The following is a 20,728-nucleotide window of genomic DNA, read 5'->3' as shown; positions in this document are numbered from 1 at the left end:
GGTTACAACCAGGCATCAGTAAGGTATCCCAGGGGCAGGGCCCACAGAAGACAATTCACGTGCGCAGTGGGCAAAATATAAGCCTTCAAAAGAGACCAGGCACAAGTAAAAGTAAATAAAACTTTTTTTTATTTAATGGAAAATTCACTAACTTTGTGTCTTTTCCTTCCCCCATTTTAGAAATCATCCAATGTCTTTGTACTATAGAGAAACAGGTAGAATGGAGCTATTTCCCAGAGAGTTGCGGGAAGTTACGAAAGAGCTTTTCCTATTGCTCTTTTACCCCGGAAGAAGATTGAGAGGAACAGGAAGTAGGGAGGGGGCAAGCGGAGGAGAATAGTCTGATCCCTGTTGTATGGTCTTTACATAGTGCTCTTCCCTCTCTTCTGCTGTGGGTATAGTGATCCTGCTTTTTTCTCTTTCACACACGGATTTCTCGTAGGGGAGGTGCTAGTATGTCGCGGCGGCGGCGGCGGCACAGCGACGAGAGCGATGGTAAGCATGGATGGAGTGAGCGAGTTAGTTCCAGGGTCTGGACTTCGCGTGCCCGGCGCTTGGGGCTGTGTCATCCTTAGAGCTGGGGGAGGGGCAGGTCTCGGCTGAGGTGACTCCCCACGGCGCTGCCTCGCCTTTGGCTTGGGGGGGTGGTGGCGGCTCACCCTGGTTCTCTGTCGGGACTTGTAGGGCGCTCTGGTGCAAGGAATTGGCTTATGTAACGAGCTAAAGACTGTCCTGAGCCGTTGCTTCGATCTGCCTCAAATACAGGGAGCGTCCTGGGTGAAAGTAAACTGGTCAGAGCACTCAGCTCTGCATACGTGTAGTCAGAATGATGTGTTCTTGCATATTGTAGAGGATTAATGGAAAACAGTCAGAAAACATTGAGAGTGGAGAACGACCGATTTCAGAAACTGAAGCAAATGCCGTTTCTCTTAATAACGTAAATCTGTGTGAGCGGAGAGTTAGACAGTTTTGCGACTAGCTTTTTCAGCTTTTGATTGCAAAGATAAACTGTTTTTTAATCACACGTTTATTTTTTAATTGTTTTGATGTGTAGTTTTTTTCTAAGCTTAAAAAACCCCTAAAAATATAAGCAATGATTCTTAATATCTTTTTGTTGTTGTTGTTGAAGAAGGTGTTATAAAGGACTAACAAAATACACAGAAACTAAACATACTTTACAGTTACCAGTTAATCTCGTATATACTGTCTCATGCTGTAGCAGAAATGCAGAATTATTTCTAAATTTGAGGCAGCTACAGTGTTAACTATTTAGGTCATCAGTAATATGGCTATACTTTTTTCTTGTTTATTGGGTCAATTCTGAATGCTTTGTCAGGACTTTTTCTTAGAAGTATGTTGCTGGAATGGTAAAAGTATCTAGAGAGTGCTTTTAGAATAAGCAGGTGTGCTGGGTCTGGCTGGAATAGAATTAACTTTCTTCATAGCAGCCCATATGGTGCTGTACTTTGATTTTGTGACCAAAACAGTGTTGATAACACACAAATGTTTTAGCTGTTGCTGAACAGTGCTTGCAGTGTCAGGGCCTTTTCTTTTTCCCACTTTGCCCCTCCAGCAAGTAGGCTGGGGGTGGACAAGATGTTGGGAGGGGACGCAGCTGAGACAGCTGACCCTAACTGACCGAAGGGATATTCCATACCATATAATGCCATGCTCAGCAATAAAACTTGAGGGTAATCTTTCCAAGGTGGTTGTCACTCAGATAGGCATTGTTCTGCTGGTGGGAAGTGGTGAGTGACTGCCTTTGTATCACTTGTTTCCCTCCTACCTCCCTTCTTATTAAATAACTTTTATCTCAGTTACTCAGTTGCTCTTCCTATTATCCCCCTCATTCTGCTGGGGGGGGGGGGAGTGAGCAAGTGGCTGCATTTGTGCTTGGTTGCTGGCTGGGGTCAACCTACCACAGCAGGCAAATAACATATTTAATGTATTGAAACAGGGCAACCTCACAAAAGGAGGAGAACGTCTGAGCCATCTGAAATTGAGGAGAGACTTGAATCTTTAATATGCAGAGTGGGAGAAAAGGTATAAATAATATTTTCATATTGTTTTGTGACTTAGGGTCCTCAAACATAGTACATTGTTGTCTTTGTTTCATATGTTTGTATGTGTTAATAGAACATTAATGATCCAAAAAATAAAATCCATTGGAAATTTCCTAGCTGGAAAATTGTTGGCTTCTGCAAACCTGGGGTTTTAAAAAGAAAATTCTTAAATGTGAACTCTGTGATACAGTGCTGAAGTATACCTAGTGAAAAGGTATCATTCCAGCTCTGAACTTTATCACTGCTTCCACTTTTTTCAAGGAGTAGAGGGAAACTAATGAGATGTGTACCAAACAAACAACAAAAGACCCCACCACTGTCGCAACTGATCTTAGGGCTTGGCTGGGTTTGGCGCTTGTAACAAGCGTAGAAAAAAGAGTGACAACAAATATGATGGGTTTTATACGTTAATTTAAGCCACGTATAAGCTATGTAGTTGTTTCACTTCCCCTGTTGTCATTAATATAATGTTTAATTCAGTTACTGAAAGACCTCTGAAGTGATGTTAACTCTTACTTCCTAGGAAAACACTAGAGGTCCTTGCTGTGGAAAAGTCACAATTGAAGCTGCTCTCAGTCATTTTTGCTTCTTATTTCTCGCAAATGAGAGAAATTGTGAATTCCTAGTGGATTTTGAATCATTACTTCTAACAGAAAGAAAATGCAAAGTAATATTTTGTTTTATCCTATTAGCTTGTCTTCCACTTGTTACTGTGGGGATAGTTGATATACCTGATTGATGAGAAGACACTCTTTTCTTTCTTAGAGTACTTCCTCTCTGGAGAGCAACTTGGAGGGTCTAGCTGGTGTCTTGGAAGCTGATCTACCAAACTATAAAAGCAAGATATTAAGAATTCTTTGTACTGTGTACGTATGCAGAAGATTTGGGAGGTGCTGTTATCTATGCTAAATAGAGAAGTTTAAGTATTTGAAGTACTTTAAATGTCTTAAACTGTAGTTGCTATAGGCTTTAGAACCTACTATAATCCTAAATGCTTATGAGTTAAAATAATTAAAGAGAAAATGTATTGAAATGTAGTTAAAAGTATTGTATATATTCCTAAAGGATTATAGTCCTAAAAAGGATGTTCTGTAACCTTTTGTCCACAGGACACATAATTAATGTCAGGTTAGCAGTTTACCTTGCTTAAACACAAGAGAAGCGTAACCTATACAAAGCAGGTTCAAAGATGCTATGTAAATGCAGTGGTTGGCATGTGATAAATAAACAAAATGCTTGTTTTTCTTCATTTAAATCAGTGCACGTCTATTACCAGAAAAGCTTACCATTTACACAACATTAGTTGGGCTGCTGAATGCCAGGAACTACAACTTTGGTGGGGAATTTGTAGAAGCCATGATTCGTCAGCTCAAAGAATGTTTGAAAGTCAACATGTATAATGAAGCTGAGTACTTAGTAAGTAGAATCTTTCACATCTCTTTTTCCCCTAGTCTTCCTCTCCCTGTCCCCACCCAATATTACTTACTCTTCCTTTTGACATCCAGAGGGACTGGAGTTTTTCTGTATGCGACATGGTCTTTTCTGGCATCCCCATGTAGTGTTCCATAGACATGCCAGGAGAAAGTGTGTGGTATTCCTTCCTAAGGCGATGAAAAATTAGCTAATGATTGCAAAACTGACCTCTAAACTATGTGTGAAATTTCCCATAGCCAAATTAACTCTCAGGAAATCAGAGGTTTTCTCCTTCCCACCCCCCCCCACCCCAGTTTGTTCTACAGGAGAATCTAGGTGAATGAAAGCTATTCATTTCTACTGTTCTCAGAGACAAATACTGTTCCTGTTGTGTCAGGAATCAGTCCTGTATGCTCATCCTGCTTGTGAGTAATGAAGACCCTAGTGGGTAATTTCCAGTGCTGTCTCCTTCTGAAACTACTTCCATTTGGTTAACAGCATACTATTAGTTTGGTGTCTTGTTAAAACCTGACAATATCAGTGGTTTTAAGGGTCTGTCTGTATGAAACTAGTTCAAGTTATGGATAAGTGACCGTAGAAATGTATTTTGTATGACAGTCATGTATGAGCAGCATACTGATTTAACACTGATGTGTACTGTTATTCTTCTGGATACATGCAGAAAGTTAATTTCCATCTTCAGTCTTGCATACTCTGTGTCTCTCACCCCCAGCAGCTCCCCTGCCCCACACCTTGCCCACTCCCTATGTGTCTATCTCTGACTCTCGCCCCTGCCCCATGTCACGCTCTCTTGCTCGCAGGGCCCTGCCCTTTGTCTCATGTGCTGGCTATTTCTTTCTCTGGCTTGTGCCCTGTGTCTCACCCTCTCGCCTGGTCTTTCTCACCCTGTAATGTGCTCTGGCTCATGTCTTGTGTCTCACTCATTCTTAGGCTCACACCCTCTGGCTCGCTTTCTTGCTCCTGCTTTCTCCGGTTCCCTCCTTGTGATGTGCTCTATCATGCACTGGATTGCATTCTCTGTGTCTCACTCATTCTTTCTTCAGCTGTCAACCATTGGTTTCCTCTGGCTCATTCTTTCTCAAGCTCCCACCCTGTCACGTACTCTAGCTCATGTGTTTTGGCTTGCGTGTTATTGCTGCTGCTTCTCATGCTCCCACCCTGTGACACATTCTGTTATGTGCCCTGTGTCTCCCTCTCACTTCTTACTCCAGCTGTTACTGTGTCCCCCATCCATTCCCCGCTGCTCTGTTGTGCCCTCTTCCCCCCTTCCCCCCTCTGTGTCCATCCCTTTCCCCCTACCTCCTTTGAAGTTGAATTAATGCGTATTTCTTTTTCTGTAGTTGAATGCAAGAGTATTAATTTAAAAAATTAACATTTTTTTTGTTGTTCCATAGGTTCGTTTTCTATCTGATCTTGTGAATTGTCACGTAATAGCTGCACCTTCAATGGTGGCCATGTTTGAGAACTTTGTGAGTGTGACACAGGAGGAAGATATACCGCAAGTAAGCATAGTAACTGCCACTCAAGTGTTGTTGTGTTTTTACACAATTTCACTTTATCATGAATAAAACATTCACTTAGCATGAATAAAAGGATCCTGTGAGTTAGACAATACATGCGTACAGTGAAATAGTTAAGTCCTCTATAGTGAGGTAACTCAAATTTCTTTTCCTTTGCTTCTGGCAAGTATATAATAGTGGGTTTTGCCAAGTCTGTTGAACAGTTGTAATATATAGTTAGTTTGCAGAAAGATTCTAAAAGTAATATTTGTTCTTTTATGTGTGCATGTCATGTTCCAAGTAAAATATAACATCTTTCAGGTAAGAATATGTTTTTTAACTTGTCTGCCGATCCAGCTAATGCACCGTGGACTATGGAAACTGGTTTTAGCTCTTTCTTTGCTGATAAGTGCATTGCAATAGCCTAAAGAATTCATAGGTTATGTTAAGGTCCCTGTAACAGTGATGCACCTTATGGGTTGCATATGCCTACTTTATGGAAGGGTCAATTCTTAAATCATTCTGCTGATAGCTAAGTTCAACTTCGATTTCACTTTTTTTCTTTGTTAAGAATTTTAAAAGAAATTCTTCAAGAAACTTGGCATTAGTAACTTTGAATGAAGAGGCTTTGTAAAAGGGTTTTTGTGTGGATCTCCAAATATACTGTATGTCTAAATGTCTGCCTCTTGAATTATATGTTCCTGTTTTCAAACAGCCTCTTGACACATCTTCAGGAACTTGAACTGACGTACAGTTGTAATCCCAAGTATTGATTGCTGATTTAAGTGGAGTTGATCTCTACATCCCCTTAAATACTCCTGGGTTTGCTACTCTTTGCATTGAGAAAAATTCAATAAGTTTGTCAAAGAAATCCCTTTTTAATTTATTTCCTGTAGGTACGATGCGATTGGTATGTGTTTGCATTTCTGTCATCTTTGCCTTGGGTTGGAAGAGAGTTGTATGAGAAGAAAGATGCTGAAATAGATCGCCTCTTGTCCCACACAGAAAGCTATCTGAAGTAAGCTATAACCAATAAAAATATACTCTTTCTGGTACCTATTCAAGTATGAGTCAATAGCTTTGATTATTGTTAATTTAGAAATACTGTAAATTCTTAGACCCAAACAGCTGTGAGGAAAAGACCCTGAAAAATAAAATAGATGGAGAGGTTCATGAATCTAAACTACTTAAGTATCACTCTCAACCTTTGTGTGTATGTTGAAGGTAATATTTTCTTGATGCATATATGTCTGCATTGTTATGACTAGGCTGCTGGTCACCTGTGTCTGTGTGTCTGTTTGTGTGTGTCTTTAAGTGATTTGAGTTAACACTGCCATTGAGACTAGGTGTTAGTGATAATTTAAATGTTCACAAACCTGTTTTTATACTACTGCAGACCTCATCAGCTCAATAGACCAAATAGTAGTACACTTACAATAAGAAAACATTGCTTTCTTAAATCAGCTTTTTAAGTGTTAGGTTTTCTTTCCTGTATAAACAGGCGTCGCCAGAAGATTCACGTACCCATGTTACAAGTTTGGACTGCTGATAAACCACATCCACAAGAGGAGGCAAGTAGGCTTTATTTATTTTGTACTGTTTAAAAGATGCTTTAAAAGAATTATTTGGCTGAAGTATTCTTTGGAAATTTAAAATTAAAGGTGCTTTAAGAAAAGAAATTAATTCTTGTGATTGGCCCTCCTGTGTGTCTGTATTCCAAATGGATTCTAGGTAAAAAGTTCTCTTCTAAGTCTTGGGCTAAAACTTAGAGCTGCATTGGGTGAGTGGGAGAGCATTTTGTTGTTTGGTGACAGTCCCCTTTAGGAAATGCTGCTAAATGAGGGATGGTCACTGAACATAATATTTTTGGGAAATGGGATTATAAGGCTCTGTACTGAAAGTACCTTTTGGAGAAGGAAGGTGTAATTTACCCATTAAAATGTTTCCCTTCTTCAAAAAGAAAACCTTTAGAGCATTCTTCCTGCAGTGGCTTTGCTTTTTACAACTCTAGAAAGTGCTAAACAGATACATCCAAGCGTTATGCAGCACTAATTGCACCCTCTTTCATAATTAAACCAGAAGTATTAGAGGGGAGAGGTGGCTGATATGGGGTGGTTTTACTTTTTATTTAACTTTAACTTTTTCCTCCACTGGACTCACTCCACTCAATGTCTGTCCTGTACTGAGGAGCCCAATACTGGACACAGCACTTCATATGTGGCCTTACAAGTACTGAATAGAGGGGAAGGATCACTTTCCTCGACCCGCTGGCTATGCTCTTCCCGATAAAGCTCAGAATGTGGTTGGCTTGCTTTGCTGCAAGGGCACACTGCTGGCTCACATTTAACTTTTTCACCAGGACCTCCAGGTCCTTTTCTGCAAAGCTGCTTTCTGGCTAGCCAACTCCCAGCATATACTGGTGTCTGGGGTTGTTCCTCCCCAGGTATAGGGTTTGGCATTTGCCTTTGTTGAACTGCATGAGGTTCCTGTCAGCACATTTCTCCAGACTGTCCAGGTCCCTCTGAACATCAGCCCTGCTCTCATTGTACTAACCATTCCCCCCCCAATTTGGTATCTCTTAGACTGTATTTAAATCTTTAATTGTAATATTTAAATAATGTGGGTCTTTTAGGAGGTGGAATGAACGTTGACTGAATTAATATTGATGCAGTGAATTTGTGTGTCACACTTGGACTCCTGGACTGTAATCTGGTGTTTATTTTACTAGTAAAATGGCAGATGCTTTTTAATGTGTGAAATTAGGAGCAAGATTGCTGCTCAGAGCTGTTGTCTCTTGGTTTGCTGAATCACTAGATGGCTTCTAATAAGCAATTTAAGTAGCTGCTTTTTTTTTTCCTGAATGCAATAAGGAATTTACCTAAATGTTTGATAGTCCATACATCACAGGGAGCTACAAGTTCATTTATAAAATTCAGCATATCTGATATTTCATGTATTTTCCTTCAGTACTTGGACTGCCTTTGGGCTCAGATTCAGAAGTTGAAAAAAGACCGTTGGCAAGAAAGACACATTCTGAGGCCTTACCTTGCCTTTGACAGTATTCTTTGTGAAGCATTGCAGCATAACCTGCCTCCATTTACTCCTCCACCTCACACGGAAGATTCAGTGTACCCAATGCCAAGAGTTATTTTTCGGATGTTTGACTACACAGATGACCCAGAGGTATGTATTTACTGGGGTGGAACTGAATGCGCAGTGGGGGGTTACAAGGCAGTGCTGGTCAAGATGCAGTATCACCTCTCCTAGAATAGTTATCGCTGTGAAAGTTAGCAGTAATCACATTTTGATTTGGAGAGATTAACTAGATCACAGAGTTAATGTTGACAGGTAGATTATTGAAGCTTAACATTTAATAAGTGACTTTCAGATGTTTTCATTAAGGATATGTCTTGAATGGATTCTCTGATGACTAATAACATAACTGTGTTCAGGTAGCAGCCTCTCCTTCTGTGAGGATGGTGGCTTGGGTTTCTTCAGCCTAGCTGCTTATAGGAGCTTTATACATTGAAGACTATCCTCTACCCATCTGTTCAAATTGGTTGATAATAGATCATGGAACATAGTAGTTGACCTGGGTTAGATCAAAAGTCCATCTAGCCTGTTTTTCTGTCTCCAGCAGTGGCCAAGAGCAGATGCTTTGACAAGAAAATGTAGGCATAGGGGAAGAAAGGAAAATGCTTTCCCCAAGCACTTTTCCACCTCTTAGCTTCATGGCTCTCAATTCTTGCTTTGGAAGGGACAAGAAACATTTGTTCTCTTCAACCTCTCTAGGCAATTCATAATTTATAAAATCTCTAGCATATCCTTGCTCAACTGTGTCTTTTCTAGGTTGAATGATAGTAGCCTGTTTAATTGTTCCTTATACAGAAGCTGTTCTATACCCTAAGCCACCGTCATCACCTTTTTCTGAAACTTTTCCAGTTCTGCTATACTGCTATAGTCTGTTGGGGGTGGGGAGAGTGGCGAGTATGACTAGAACTGCATACGGAATGGAAGATGTGGATGCACCATGAACCTATACAGTGGCATAATGGGAACAGTGGTGTTCCCTATTCCTTTTCCGATAAGTCCAGTCTGATATTGAATACTGAGATATGGTTTATATAAAACTATGTCACAACCAAGTTTGCATTCCTGAACAATAGAGGGCAGTTCAGTGCTCACCACTTGATATGTGAAGCTGGTCTATTTTTCACATCCGTAAGCAAAAGTCAACCAGTCATTTTATGGTTACCTTCTGCTTTAACACCCAGACACCAAGTTTATCAAGGATGGGTTTTTTTTATTTGCAATTTTTCATGGATGGTCCTTGTTACCAAGTTATTTAAAAGCAGCATCTGCAAACTTTTCCATATCCAATGCCTGCTCCCTTTCCAGATAATTTATGGATCTGCTGAACAGCACAGGTCCCTGGATAGATTCCTGTGGGATTCTGCTGGTGACCCTCCTCTGCTGTGAGAACTGATCACTCACTTATCTTTTAACCAGTTATTTATCTGTGTAAGGACTTCCACTCATACAGTGGTTGCTTAGTTTACATGAAAACCCTTTGAAGATCCAGCTAGGCTGTCAGCCACATTTCACATATCTACACACGATTGTTGACTTTGTCAGAGAGCTTCAATAAGTTTGAGAGGCCTGGCTTTACAAAAGCTGTGCTGCCTCTTCCCCAAACAGCATTTATGCTTATGCCTCCTAATGCTATTATTTTTTAAATAGTTTTCAATAATTTGCCCAATATGGAAGTCAGCCTTGCTGGTTTGCAATTTCCTGGAAGACCTTATATCAATTGATATCGTCTTAGTTGATTAGATATCAGGTTGATTTTGAATGAGAGGATATGCACCCCATTTAATAGGTCAGCTATTTCATTCTCAAGTTCCTTGAACTCTTTGGTGGGCAATCACTTGTTGGCATGTCTTCATCTAGACACAACTTCAGCTTTCAGGATTCCTTTTGCTTCCCTCTCTTGTACTACTGTTTAGCATGTCTATTCCTTTTTGCCTCTTTGCAAGTCTCTCTCAGTAAATAGTATGCATTTGCTGCACAGTAACTTTAAATAGTCTCTGTGCCACCCTCAAAAATGGAATGTTTTAGCTGCCCCTTTTAGCTTCTATTCATAATACTCTTTTTGAAGCGAAGTATGTAAAATGAAAAAATGCAGTAGTGTATTTTTTTTACTCAGCATGTTATAGCCTATGTTGTTGTCACAGTCAGTCATGTAGTCAAATACTATGTCTTTTCCCTGTTTAGGCCTGGAATTTCAATCCATCAGGGTTCTGTTACTTATTTGCATGTTTAGCTTGTTGATCTGATTTGTATCTGTGCTCCCTTTAACACGCAACATCATTCTACCAGTATGGCATATGCTTGCTCCTGCATGCTTTATAGCTTGATGGTTCTTTAGTTTTACAGTGATATTGCCCTTGCCTAGTCAAAATTTCCACCTTTCTGTGAACAGAGCTGTTATCATAGCCACAATTGGAAGAGCAAATAGATAGTAATCTCAGTGCCATTTAGTTGTATTTTCTGGAATATTGATACATAACCGTGAGCATATTACAAAGAATTAACAATGTGCTTATGAAATCATTCTATCCTACTTTTTAGGATGTTTCTGGGACTGTTTCTTTTGGGGGTTTGGAAGATAATTCTCAGAGCCAATGAAATGGCTATCTTAGCTATCTTTTGCAAGTATTGCACTTGATATAAATGTAGGTTTGTTGCTTTGGGTCTAGTTTTGCAAGACTGTAAAGGATAATAGGGTATTGGTATGCAGTCAAGTTCTTGCAGCTTGAGTTCTTGCATCAGCTGATGCATAGTAACAGACAGTAAATATACAGCTAAGTCACGCTGTGGACTAATTATGAAGTAAAGCATGTTTGCTAAGCTAGCTGTTAAACTGTGCTTTTATAACCAGCATAAAGACAGAATGTTGAGATGAGTAAAGCTGCAATTTTTTTTACTTTGCAACTAGAGCAGGCTGCATTGTCAGTTCTCAGATCACTGATGATCTGTGCTGTAACTGGAAAAGATGAAGCGTGTATTAATACACTCCTGATGTATAATAATGTCGTGTAACTTGAAGAAACAAAAGGCGCAAAAGGTCAATTATTTAACATGGTCCTAGCTGCCTAAATATAGAAGTACTTAAATCTTGTACATGAAATTAAAAAACTATGAACATCACCAAAACTGTTTCATTGTAAATGTGGGTGCAGTTGAAATCATAGCTGGCTATTTGTTTATAAGATTTTTACATGATTCATGTACAAATCTGGTACAAAAATCCAAAATCTTTTCTTATGATAATGTTGTATTTGGTAACTTTGTACTGAAGTTTGAAGCCTGTCTTTTAGACTCTAAAACTTGTTGGTGTTAAATTTCCATGAATGCCTAATTCAATCTGTCAAGTTTTATTTTTATTTATATATGTGTGTGCGCGCGTATGAAAAAACTGTGTTTCTCTACAGTGGTCTTTCATCAATCTTGATTCCATTTTAATAGGGCCCTGTCATGCCTGGCAGTCATTCTGTTGAAAGATTTGTAATAGAAGAAAACCTCCACTGCATCATCAAATCCCACTGGAAAGAGAGAAAGACTTGGTAAGATGCTGCTTATTGTTATGGGTTCCCGGCACTGTTCATATACGATCATGGCTTCCAACAACATTTAAGTAAAAGTTTGAAATTCAGCATTTCCTGAAGTGTTCAGTGGACTATGGTTGATGCCGTTATCTGGAATAATGTGAGGCTGGAGTATCCTGATCATGGATCGTTCATGTAATTCAGTAGGGCTGAGGCACCCTGATGATTGCATCCTGGATTATCCAGGATTCTCTACAGAGGGTGGCATAGACCCACTCTTTGCAGTGCTGCAGAGACTCTCAGTGTGTTTGTACCATGCTTTCCAGCACAAGCACAATGAGTGTTGAACTGGCTCTGACTGGAAGTTTCTTGTTGCTCCTGCTTCTTCTTCATCCCATTCTTTTTTCTTCTTTTTGGAATTATATGGAAGGGATAATTGAGCTAGGTCTGCATGGGAGCCAGTACAGTGTCAACAAAGTTTATTATTTAAAGTTCTATGCAGCTGTAGGAAATTATGTTGCAATAGTGTAGCAAATCTCAATGAGAGACCTTATGGGGAGGGAAGATGGCTTTATTTTAAAATAAAACTGAAGTAAAGCTCATTCACACTTGCCCTCTCAGGCATTAAAACATGAGTGAGTCCCAAGTGGTCTGTCCAGCAATCGGGCACCAAGATGGCTGTATCTAGGTAATCTGTTCAAGATTCCTTGAATTGACAAGGACAAGGGATTCCCTTCCTCATGTCTCCTCGGTTGTCTGAGTTGGAGTTAACTTGCTTCATAGCAGTCCATATGGTGCTGTGCTTTGGATTTGCGACCAAAACAGTGTTGAATAACACACTGATATTTTAGCTATTGCTGAGCAGTGTTTGCACAGTGTCAAGGCCTTCTCTGTTACTCACTACCCCCTCAGCAAGTAGGCTGGGGGAAGGCAAGAGGCTGGGAGGGGACACAACCAGGACAGCTGACCCCAACTGACCAAAGGGATAGTCTGTACCATATGTCATTGTGCTCAGCAATAAAAGTTTGGGAAAAGGAGGAGGAAGGGGAAGACGTTCGTGGTTATGGCATTTGTTTTCCCAAGCAGCCATTACATATGCTAAGGCCCCGCTTTCCAGGAAGTGGCTGGACATCCTCGTGCCAGTGGGAAGTAGTGAATTAAATCCTTATTTTTATTTGCTTGCATGTGCAGCTTTTGCTCTCCCTATTAAACTGTCATTATCTTGATCCACAAGTTTTCATCTTCCTTTGGTTTTCTCCCCATCTCGTGGGAGAGTGGAGTGAGTGAACAGCTGGGGGTGGGGTGGGGTGGGCCATGTGTGCGGTGTTGGCTGTTAGCCAAGGCTAACCTACCACAGTCCAGCAGCAAAACCTTGGGGGGTGGATGTACTCAGGGCCTTCCTTCCCTCTCTTCTTTCTGGTGCTTTCACACTCAGACATTCCTATTCATTTTCCACTGAGGCCACTCTTAATGCTTCTCTTGCAATTCTTTTTGCTGCCAGGCAACATTCCAGTTAGATTTCTTCATTTCTGTTGAAATAATATCTGATATGGGTAATTGGTAACCCAGATAATTTACTACAGATACTTAGCTCTCTTGTGCTTCCAAGCAAGAGCCAGAAAACTTGGTATACCATGCAAAAATTGGGCAGGAATAGTGTTTTTGACACAGATTTGTGTTGTAGGTTTTCAGATACAGCTTTTTGACTTGGCAGAGATTAGAAATCTAGTGCTGTTGAAGTTAATGTAGGGGACTTCTTTATTTCCCCAAGAAAGTAAGACTAGAGGGAGGTTATAAGAAGTGTTAGAGAGCTAAAATTTGAAAAAAAATATTGGTTTTACTTTTTATAAATAATAGATGCTGTATCTTTTAATCAATTCATTTGTAACACTAATATGTCTTCTGTAGCCCATTAGTTTGGGTTGAGAATGACTGGAAAGCAAATCTATTGTTTGGATTATTATTTTTTAAATTTTTCCTGATATACCAATGTAGTTTGTCCTTTAGTGGACAAATGACAGCATCACAGGTCACCATGAGGGCTTATGTAAAACTGTGTTTTGTTTAGCAGTCTGCGTTCAAGCATTGCTTGGGTATGGAGACGAAATGTGTCTCTCTGAACCATGGTTCAGGTACTGCTGTTAAGAGCTTGTGCCAGGTTTTTTTTGTATGTGTTCTGTGGATAAATAGACAATTTCAGTCTTTGAGGTCTGCTTATTTTACCTGCTTCATAAGGGTAAACTCTTACAGAGAATTAAGTATTTCATGTCTGGTTAGTATCTACATAATATTTGCTGTGTTCCAGTTTAAACTAAATGCATCTGTTGTTTTGCAGTGCTGCACAGTTGTTGAGCTATCCAGGAAATAATAAGATCCCCTTGAACTACCACATAGTAGAGGTATGTGTTTTACAGATAACCTCTTTATTTCCAAATAAATAATTTTGTTAACTTACTAACTTATAAATTAAGTTAATAATTTATTATATTACATTTATTTATTTATTTATTTTGTTAATAAAACAAACCCCAATTGACTCCTATGATGGATCTATTAAATTACAGTATGATTTAGGAGTCTGCAGTCTTATCCTGTTGACTTAAAGTGCAACGGCTTTGAACAGGTTAGATGATAATAAATTAAACTCTCTATTACTATTGTTATTAATTTATTTATGTGATGTTTAGGAGCATTGTTCAGGAATCAGGATCTTACGGTGCAACAGCATTCCAAGTTGTAGTATTTCTCAAGCTGTTCTTGAATGTTTCTCTGTGTTAATCACTCTGATGTGCTAGACTGTCCTGGAGATGACTGCACTTAAGTAACTTTTATTTGCAAGATCTTTTAAGTTAGTCTTTTTTTAGTGATCTTCTAAGTCACTTGGATGAATTATATACCAAGCCCCTGAAAGGCATTTGTTGTGAAATAGTGGTATGTTTTCTCCTTCAAGTTGGAGGATTTTAAAAAATCATAAATATATGTTGGAATAGGACTGTAGTTTTCCTCTTGCTGCCTCCTTTCATTGGACTGCTAACAAGATGCAGAGCTGTATAAAAGTTGTTTCAAAAACCCCTGTCTAAAGTTAAAAGATAAAAAGTGGTTGCAGTAATAACAGCAAATTGTCACGTGAAAAACTTAGAGAGGTAACTAGAAATAAAATTCAGAGCTAATTGCAAGAAGTCATAAGATTGTGGAATGCTTACCTTAATCAAGACAGGATTGACAGTTCAACTTTGCACCAAAAAACCAAATATTCTGAATGCCCTGAAACTTAGTTTTGGTGAGCTTGAGACACTTTCTGTACTTCAAGTTCAGTCAAGAGAAATCTTAGAGTTAGTAAAGTTTTCCTGCTGTTAACATCTAAGTATTTTCAGGGACCTTAACACCTCAGGTGTTTGTACAACTGTTTTACAGAATATTACTTTTTGCACAGTTACACATTCCTTCCAAAAACAGTTATTGCAGATCATGGTTGAACAGAACACTTCAAGGCCCTGAAAAATTATTTGATTCAGAAACTCATCAAATCTGAAAATAACCAAAGTTTATATAGATTAAATTCTTATATTAACAGAATGGTTTGAGTTAGAAGGGACCTTTAAAGATCACCTAGCCCAACAACCCTGCAATGGGCAGGGACATCTTTCACTTGCTCAGGTTGCTCAAAGCCCTGTCCAACCTGACCTTGAACACTTCCAACGATGGGGCATCCACAACTTCTCTGGGCAACCTGTTTTCCAGTGTCTCACCACCCTCGTCGTAAAGAATTTCTTACTAATATCTAATCTAAACCTACCCTCTTTCAGTTTAAAACCGTTACCCCTTGTCCTGTCACTGTAGGCCTTGGTAAAAAGTCTCTCTCCATCTTTCTTATAAGCCCCCTTTATGTATTGAAAGGCTGCAATAAGGTCTCCCTGGAGCCTTCTCTTCTCCTTAGCCTTTCGTCATAGGAGAGGTGTTCCAGCCCTCTGACCATTTTCATGGCCCTCTTCTGGACCCACTCTAACAGGTCCATGTCTTTCTTGTACTGGGGACCCCAGAACTGGATGCAGTAATCCAGGTGGGGTCTCACAAGAGTAGAGGGGGAGAATCACCCCCCTCAACCTGCTGGCCACGCTTCTTTTTACGTGGCCCAGAATTCAATTGGCTTTCTGGGCTGCAAGCACACGCTGCCGGCTCACGTCCAATTTTTTGTCCACCACTATCCCCAAGTCCTTCTCTGCAGGACTGCTCTCAATCTACTTGTCACCCAGTCTGTACTGATATTGGGGACTGCCCCGACCCAGGTGCAGGACCTTGCCCTCGGCCTTGTGGAACTGCATGAGGATCACACGGGCCCACTTCTCCAGCCTGCCAAGGTCCCTCTGGATGGCATCCCTTCCCTCTGGAGTATCAACTGCACCACTCAGCTTGGTGGCATCCGCAACTCAATCCCACTAGCTATGTCATTAGTGAAGATATTAAACAGCATCAGTCCCGGTACGGACCCTTGTGAGACACCACTCATTACTGCTTTCCATTTGGACATTGAGCCATTGACTGTAACTCTTTGGATGCAGCCATCTGACCAATTCCTTATCCACCAAACAGTCCTGCCATCAAATCCATCTCTCTCCAATTTAGAGGCAAGACTGTTGTGGGGGACCATGTCAAAGGCCTTACAGAAGTCCAGGTAGAGGGCATCAGTTGCTCTTCCCTTGTCCACTGATGCAGTCACTCCATCGCAGAAGGCCACTAGAGTAGCCAGGCGCGATTTGCCCTTGGTGAAGCCATGTTGGCTTTCTGCAATCCCCTCGCTGTCTTCCCTATACTTCGACATAGCTTCCAGGAGAATCTGCTCCATGATTATACTGGGCACAGAGGTGAGGCTGACTGGTCAGTCATTCCCAGGGTCTGCCTCTTTAAAAATGGGTGTGATGTTCCCTTCTCTCTCTGGGGTCTTTGCTTGACTGCCGTGGATTTTCAAATATGATGAACTGGGGCTTAGCAACTATGTCTGCCAGTTCCCTCAGGACCCTGGGATGCATCTCGTCAGGTCCCATGGACTTGTGTATGTTCAGGTTCCTCAGGTGGCCTTGAACCGTATCGTCTCCTACGATGGGAGGGACTTTGGTCCCCCAGTCCCTGCCTTGAGGTTCAGGGACTTGAGAGATGTGGGAACAGTGATTGCCAGAGAAAATGGAAGCAAAAAAAAAATTGTGGACTACCTCAGCCTTCGCCATGTCGGTTGTCGCTAGATCTCCTGTCTTATTTATGGGAGTGGGCGTGTGTGTTTGTGTGTGTGTACACGTTTTCTTTCGCCTCTTCTGACCAATGCACCTGTAGAAGCCCTCCTTATGATTCTTTACATCCCTTGTGAAATTCAGCTCCAGCTGTGCCTCAGCTTTCCTGATCTAATCCCTACACACCCAGGCAGCAAATCATCTGGATAGTAAATACGTGCTTTTCTGGTGGCACTGGTTCTAATGCGGGTGGGTGCTTGGGTCAGCTTGGCATGGTTGCCTTGTCCTGGATCCTGTCCGTTACTCATTTGCTCCTCAGTTTCCAACCCCAGAGCTTCCTGTCTGTTATGTAGGGACATTTCAGGAGATGGAGAAGGGTTCTTCCTTCTACCCCAAGCACAGACAAGCATCCAGTTTCCTTCATCTCATGAGTTATTTGTGTCAGTCAGCTCGAGGTTGAATTCAGGCTTACCTTCCCCTTGCACAGCCTTAAGGCAGGGCTGTCGCTCAGCCTGGGACAGCGTACAATACCATGTATCTCTATCTCACTCACATTACCAGATGCCTGTTGAGCTTCTCTTGTAATGTAGCTACTTGTTTGAAGAGTTCTTCTAGCAGGACACACCTGTAGCTATAACATCCACCGCTGCCCTCAGGTGCTAGGGGGACTTCCAGGTACTGGAGCTCCATGAAGCCTGAGGTCTGGACAGCTCTATCAGTCCTTGGGAGGTCTGTTTGGGTGGAGATTTCAGCATAGGTAGGCTGCAGTGCTTCCATGTGGGTTGCAGCCACAGCCTTGCAGTTGTGGTAGGTGGAAACCATTTTCTTTCAGGAGGACACGGTCTCCTTATAATTCTCTGGAAAAAAAAAAAAAAAGAAAAAACCCACCTATAAATTATTCTTTTGAAAGATGTAATTCTTTCAATTCTGGTTCCCTGGAGACCTCAAAGCTTCTGGGTAGGCTTGCACAGCCACCAGCTAGCTGGCGTGACTGTCAGGGCTGTAGCCTAAGCGTGGTGGTGAGCAGAGCAGGCCCCAGCCTGGCAACGGGCACCGCCCTTCTCGCACAAACTGCCACACGAAGTGTTGACGCCCCTCCCAACTGACTCTGCTCCCTGTTTGCATGTCAGCTCCCTACCCTGAGGTTTGAACTAGTTGCAAAGAACACTGGCACCACCCAGATCTCACCTGCCCCTCTCGCGAGACCTGTCGCCTGCCGCCTGGTCCTCCCACACACGCAGCCTAAGGGTGCCAGGGTCCTAGAAACCCCATCAAGCACCCCCAGAAGACCTTACAAGCCTCACGCTCCTCTCGGCATGTGGCAACAACTGCTGGTGCTGCTGCTGCTGGCTTCCCACAATTTGATCTCATTTCTCAAGATCGTTCCTTGGTCTCGAATTACTACTGCTGAGCAGTTACAATTTGAATTTCCCCTTCAATCACTAACTCCTAAACATGCAACAGTCTCTCAGTCAGGACCAATGCAGCATGTATCCCAGAGACACTCACAGACATTGACATGTACCAGATGTCATTACAAGGCCACACTCAACCTTTGATCAATCATGGCGATTGGGAGAAGTGCCTGAAGACTAGAGGAAAGCAAATGTCACTCCTGTCTTCAGGCAGGGCAAGAAGGAGGACCCAGGGAATTACAGGCTGGTCAGCTTCACCTCGATCCCTGAGGAGGTGGTGGAGCAGCTAATCCTGGGAACCACTTCCAGGCACATGAAGGACAAGAAAGTAATCAGGAGTAGTCAGCATGGATTCACTAAGGGGGTATAATCCTGGTAGATGACAGGAGAGCAGCAGATATTGTATTTTGTCACTGTCTCCCATAAGATCCTCATAGAGAAGCTGATGAAGTATGGGCTGGATGAGCAGACAGTGGGGTGGATTGAAAACTGGGCTGAACAGCTGGGCCCAGAGGGTTGTGATCAGTGGCACAAAGTCTAGTTGGAGGTCAATAACAAGCAGTGTACCCTGGGGGTCATTACTAGGTCCAGTCCTGTTCGACATCTTCATTAATGATCTGGATGATGAAGCAGAGTATACACTCAGAAGGATGTTTGCTGATGATACAAAACTGGGAGCAGTGGCTGATAGGCCAGAGGTCTGTGCTGCTATCCAGAGGGACCTCAACAGGCTGGAGAAATGAGCTGACAGGAACTTCATGCAGTTTAACAAGAGGAAGTGCAAAGCCTTGCCACTGCAGAGGAACAACCCCGTGCACCAAAGCTGGGGGCCACACAGTTGGAAAGCAGCTTTGCAGAAAAGGCCCTGGGGGTCCTGGTGGACACAAAATTGAACATGACCCAGTAGTGATTCTGTGATAAGTACAGACAGCCAAGACCCCTTCCTCTTCTTTCCTGTCAGAGACAGAAGGTCATTAATGAAGGCACACAGACACTCTAGATTCACGAGCACACTCACATTCACAGATCCCTTGAGTACCTGCATGACCCCTGTGCTGGTTTTGGCTGTGAAGGGGTTAATTCTCCTCACTGTGGGGGGCGGCTGCCTTTCCAGCTTCCTGCGCTCTGCCGCTGCGTGGTGGGGGACTGGGAGGGGCGGGGCCATGGTGGGGGTGGCTGACCCCGACTGGCCAATGGCAGGTTCGTGCCATACCACGTGACACCATGATCAGTATATTAAGGGGGGCAGTTTGCGGCTCAGGAGCGGCGCGGCGTCGGGTTGGCGGGCAGTGAGCGGCTGCGGCGCGTGCGGGTTGTTTCGGCGGTTCGTTCCCCCTCTCCCCTCCCCCGGGGCTTTGCGCCTCTCGTTGTTCTCCTTTACATTGCATTTCTGTTGTTGTTTCTTCTAATTTTAATTATTAAACTGTTCTTATCCCAACCCACGAGCGTTACCCTTCTGATTCTCTCCCCCCATCTACCGGTGGGGCAGTGAGCGAGCGGCTGTGTGGGGCTGAGCTGCCGGCTAGACTACTACACCCCTCTGTCCATCTGATACCCCTGCCCGAATCCCAGCCTCTCTTACCTGCTCCATGGGTCCCCTGCTCGCCAGTAGGTCCAGCTTGGAGTTTGCTATTGAATTATACACATACGCACCTATGCACACCTGGTTTGAGGAAGATACAAATTCTCCACCTACCCTCCTTCCCCCAGCAGCTAGCATCAGGCACACAGGCTGCAATCCATGATCCCATCCTAGTAGCTGAAGCTGAGATCCTCACCTACTCCAGTTGCTGGTACTGAGACTCCCACTTGCAGCAACCACAGGCCAGGGGCACGTACAATCCTCATCTGACTCTAGTTGCTGGCACCAAATTCACCTGCCTCACTAGTACCTGGCACTTAGTCCTTGCAGCACACATATGCACAGAATAGAACGTGAGATTACACATAGAAGTAGTTAAGAAAAGATAGGACTGACTGCATGTCGTGGTTTAGCCCCAGTCAGCAACAAAGCACCACACAGCCGCTTGCTCACTCCCCCCACCCCAGTGGGATGGGGGAGAGAATCAGAAGGGTAAAAGTGAGAAAACTTGTGGGTTGAGATAAAGACAGTTTAATAGGTAAAGCAAAAGCCACATGCACAAGGAAAGCAGAACCAGGAATTCGTTCACTACTGCCCATCGGCAGGCAGTTGTTCAGCTATCTCCAGGGAAAGAGGGCTCCATCAAGCATAATGGTTACTTGGGAAGACAAAACACCATGTCTCTGAATATCCCCCCCCTTCCTTCTTCTTCCCCCAGTTTTATATACTGAGCATCATTTCATATGGTATAGAATATCCCTTTGGTCAGTTTGCATCTGCTATCCCAGCTGAGTCCCCTCCCATCTTCTCATGCACCCAGCAGAGCATGGGAAGCTGAAAAAGTCCTTGAGTAGTATAAGCACTACTTAGCAACAACTAAAACATCTCTGCGTTATCAGCACTGT

The 20,728-nt window shown here is 42.4% G+C and overlaps 1 protein-coding gene across 3 annotated transcripts in view; it reads left to right on the top strand.

Annotated features, from left to right (window-relative positions):
- Nucleotides 1–295: 295 nt before the first annotated feature.
- Nucleotides 296–20,728, top strand: part of LOC135316388 (nuclear cap-binding protein subunit 1-like) — a 57,900-nt gene continuing 37,467 nt past the window's right edge. For all 3 annotated transcript variants that reach the window (XM_064469646.1, XM_064469647.1, XM_064469645.1), the window contains exons 1-10: nucleotides 296–495; nucleotides 1,958–2,043; nucleotides 2,829–2,929; nucleotides 3,323–3,479; nucleotides 4,892–4,999; nucleotides 5,893–6,014; nucleotides 6,498–6,567; nucleotides 7,964–8,179; nucleotides 11,525–11,622; nucleotides 13,940–14,003. In XM_064469646.1, coding sequence (XP_064325716.1) covers nucleotides 456–495; nucleotides 1,958–2,043; nucleotides 2,829–2,929; nucleotides 3,323–3,479; nucleotides 4,892–4,999; nucleotides 5,893–6,014; nucleotides 6,498–6,567; nucleotides 7,964–8,179; nucleotides 11,525–11,622; nucleotides 13,940–14,003 — 1,062 coding nt within the window. In that variant the 5' untranslated portion in view covers nucleotides 296–455. The remainder of the gene's footprint in view (nucleotides 496–1,957; nucleotides 2,044–2,828; nucleotides 2,930–3,322; nucleotides 3,480–4,891; nucleotides 5,000–5,892; nucleotides 6,015–6,497; nucleotides 6,568–7,963; nucleotides 8,180–11,524; nucleotides 11,623–13,939; nucleotides 14,004–20,728) is intronic.

The sequence above is a fragment of the Phalacrocorax carbo genome, chromosome 19 (genome assembly GCF_963921805.1).
Source record: "Phalacrocorax carbo chromosome 19, bPhaCar2.1, whole genome shotgun sequence".
Taxonomy (NCBI): domain Eukaryota; kingdom Metazoa; phylum Chordata; class Aves; order Suliformes; family Phalacrocoracidae; genus Phalacrocorax; species Phalacrocorax carbo.
Note: the sequence above shows the minus strand (reverse complement) of the source record. Positions and strands in the feature narration are given on the sequence as shown.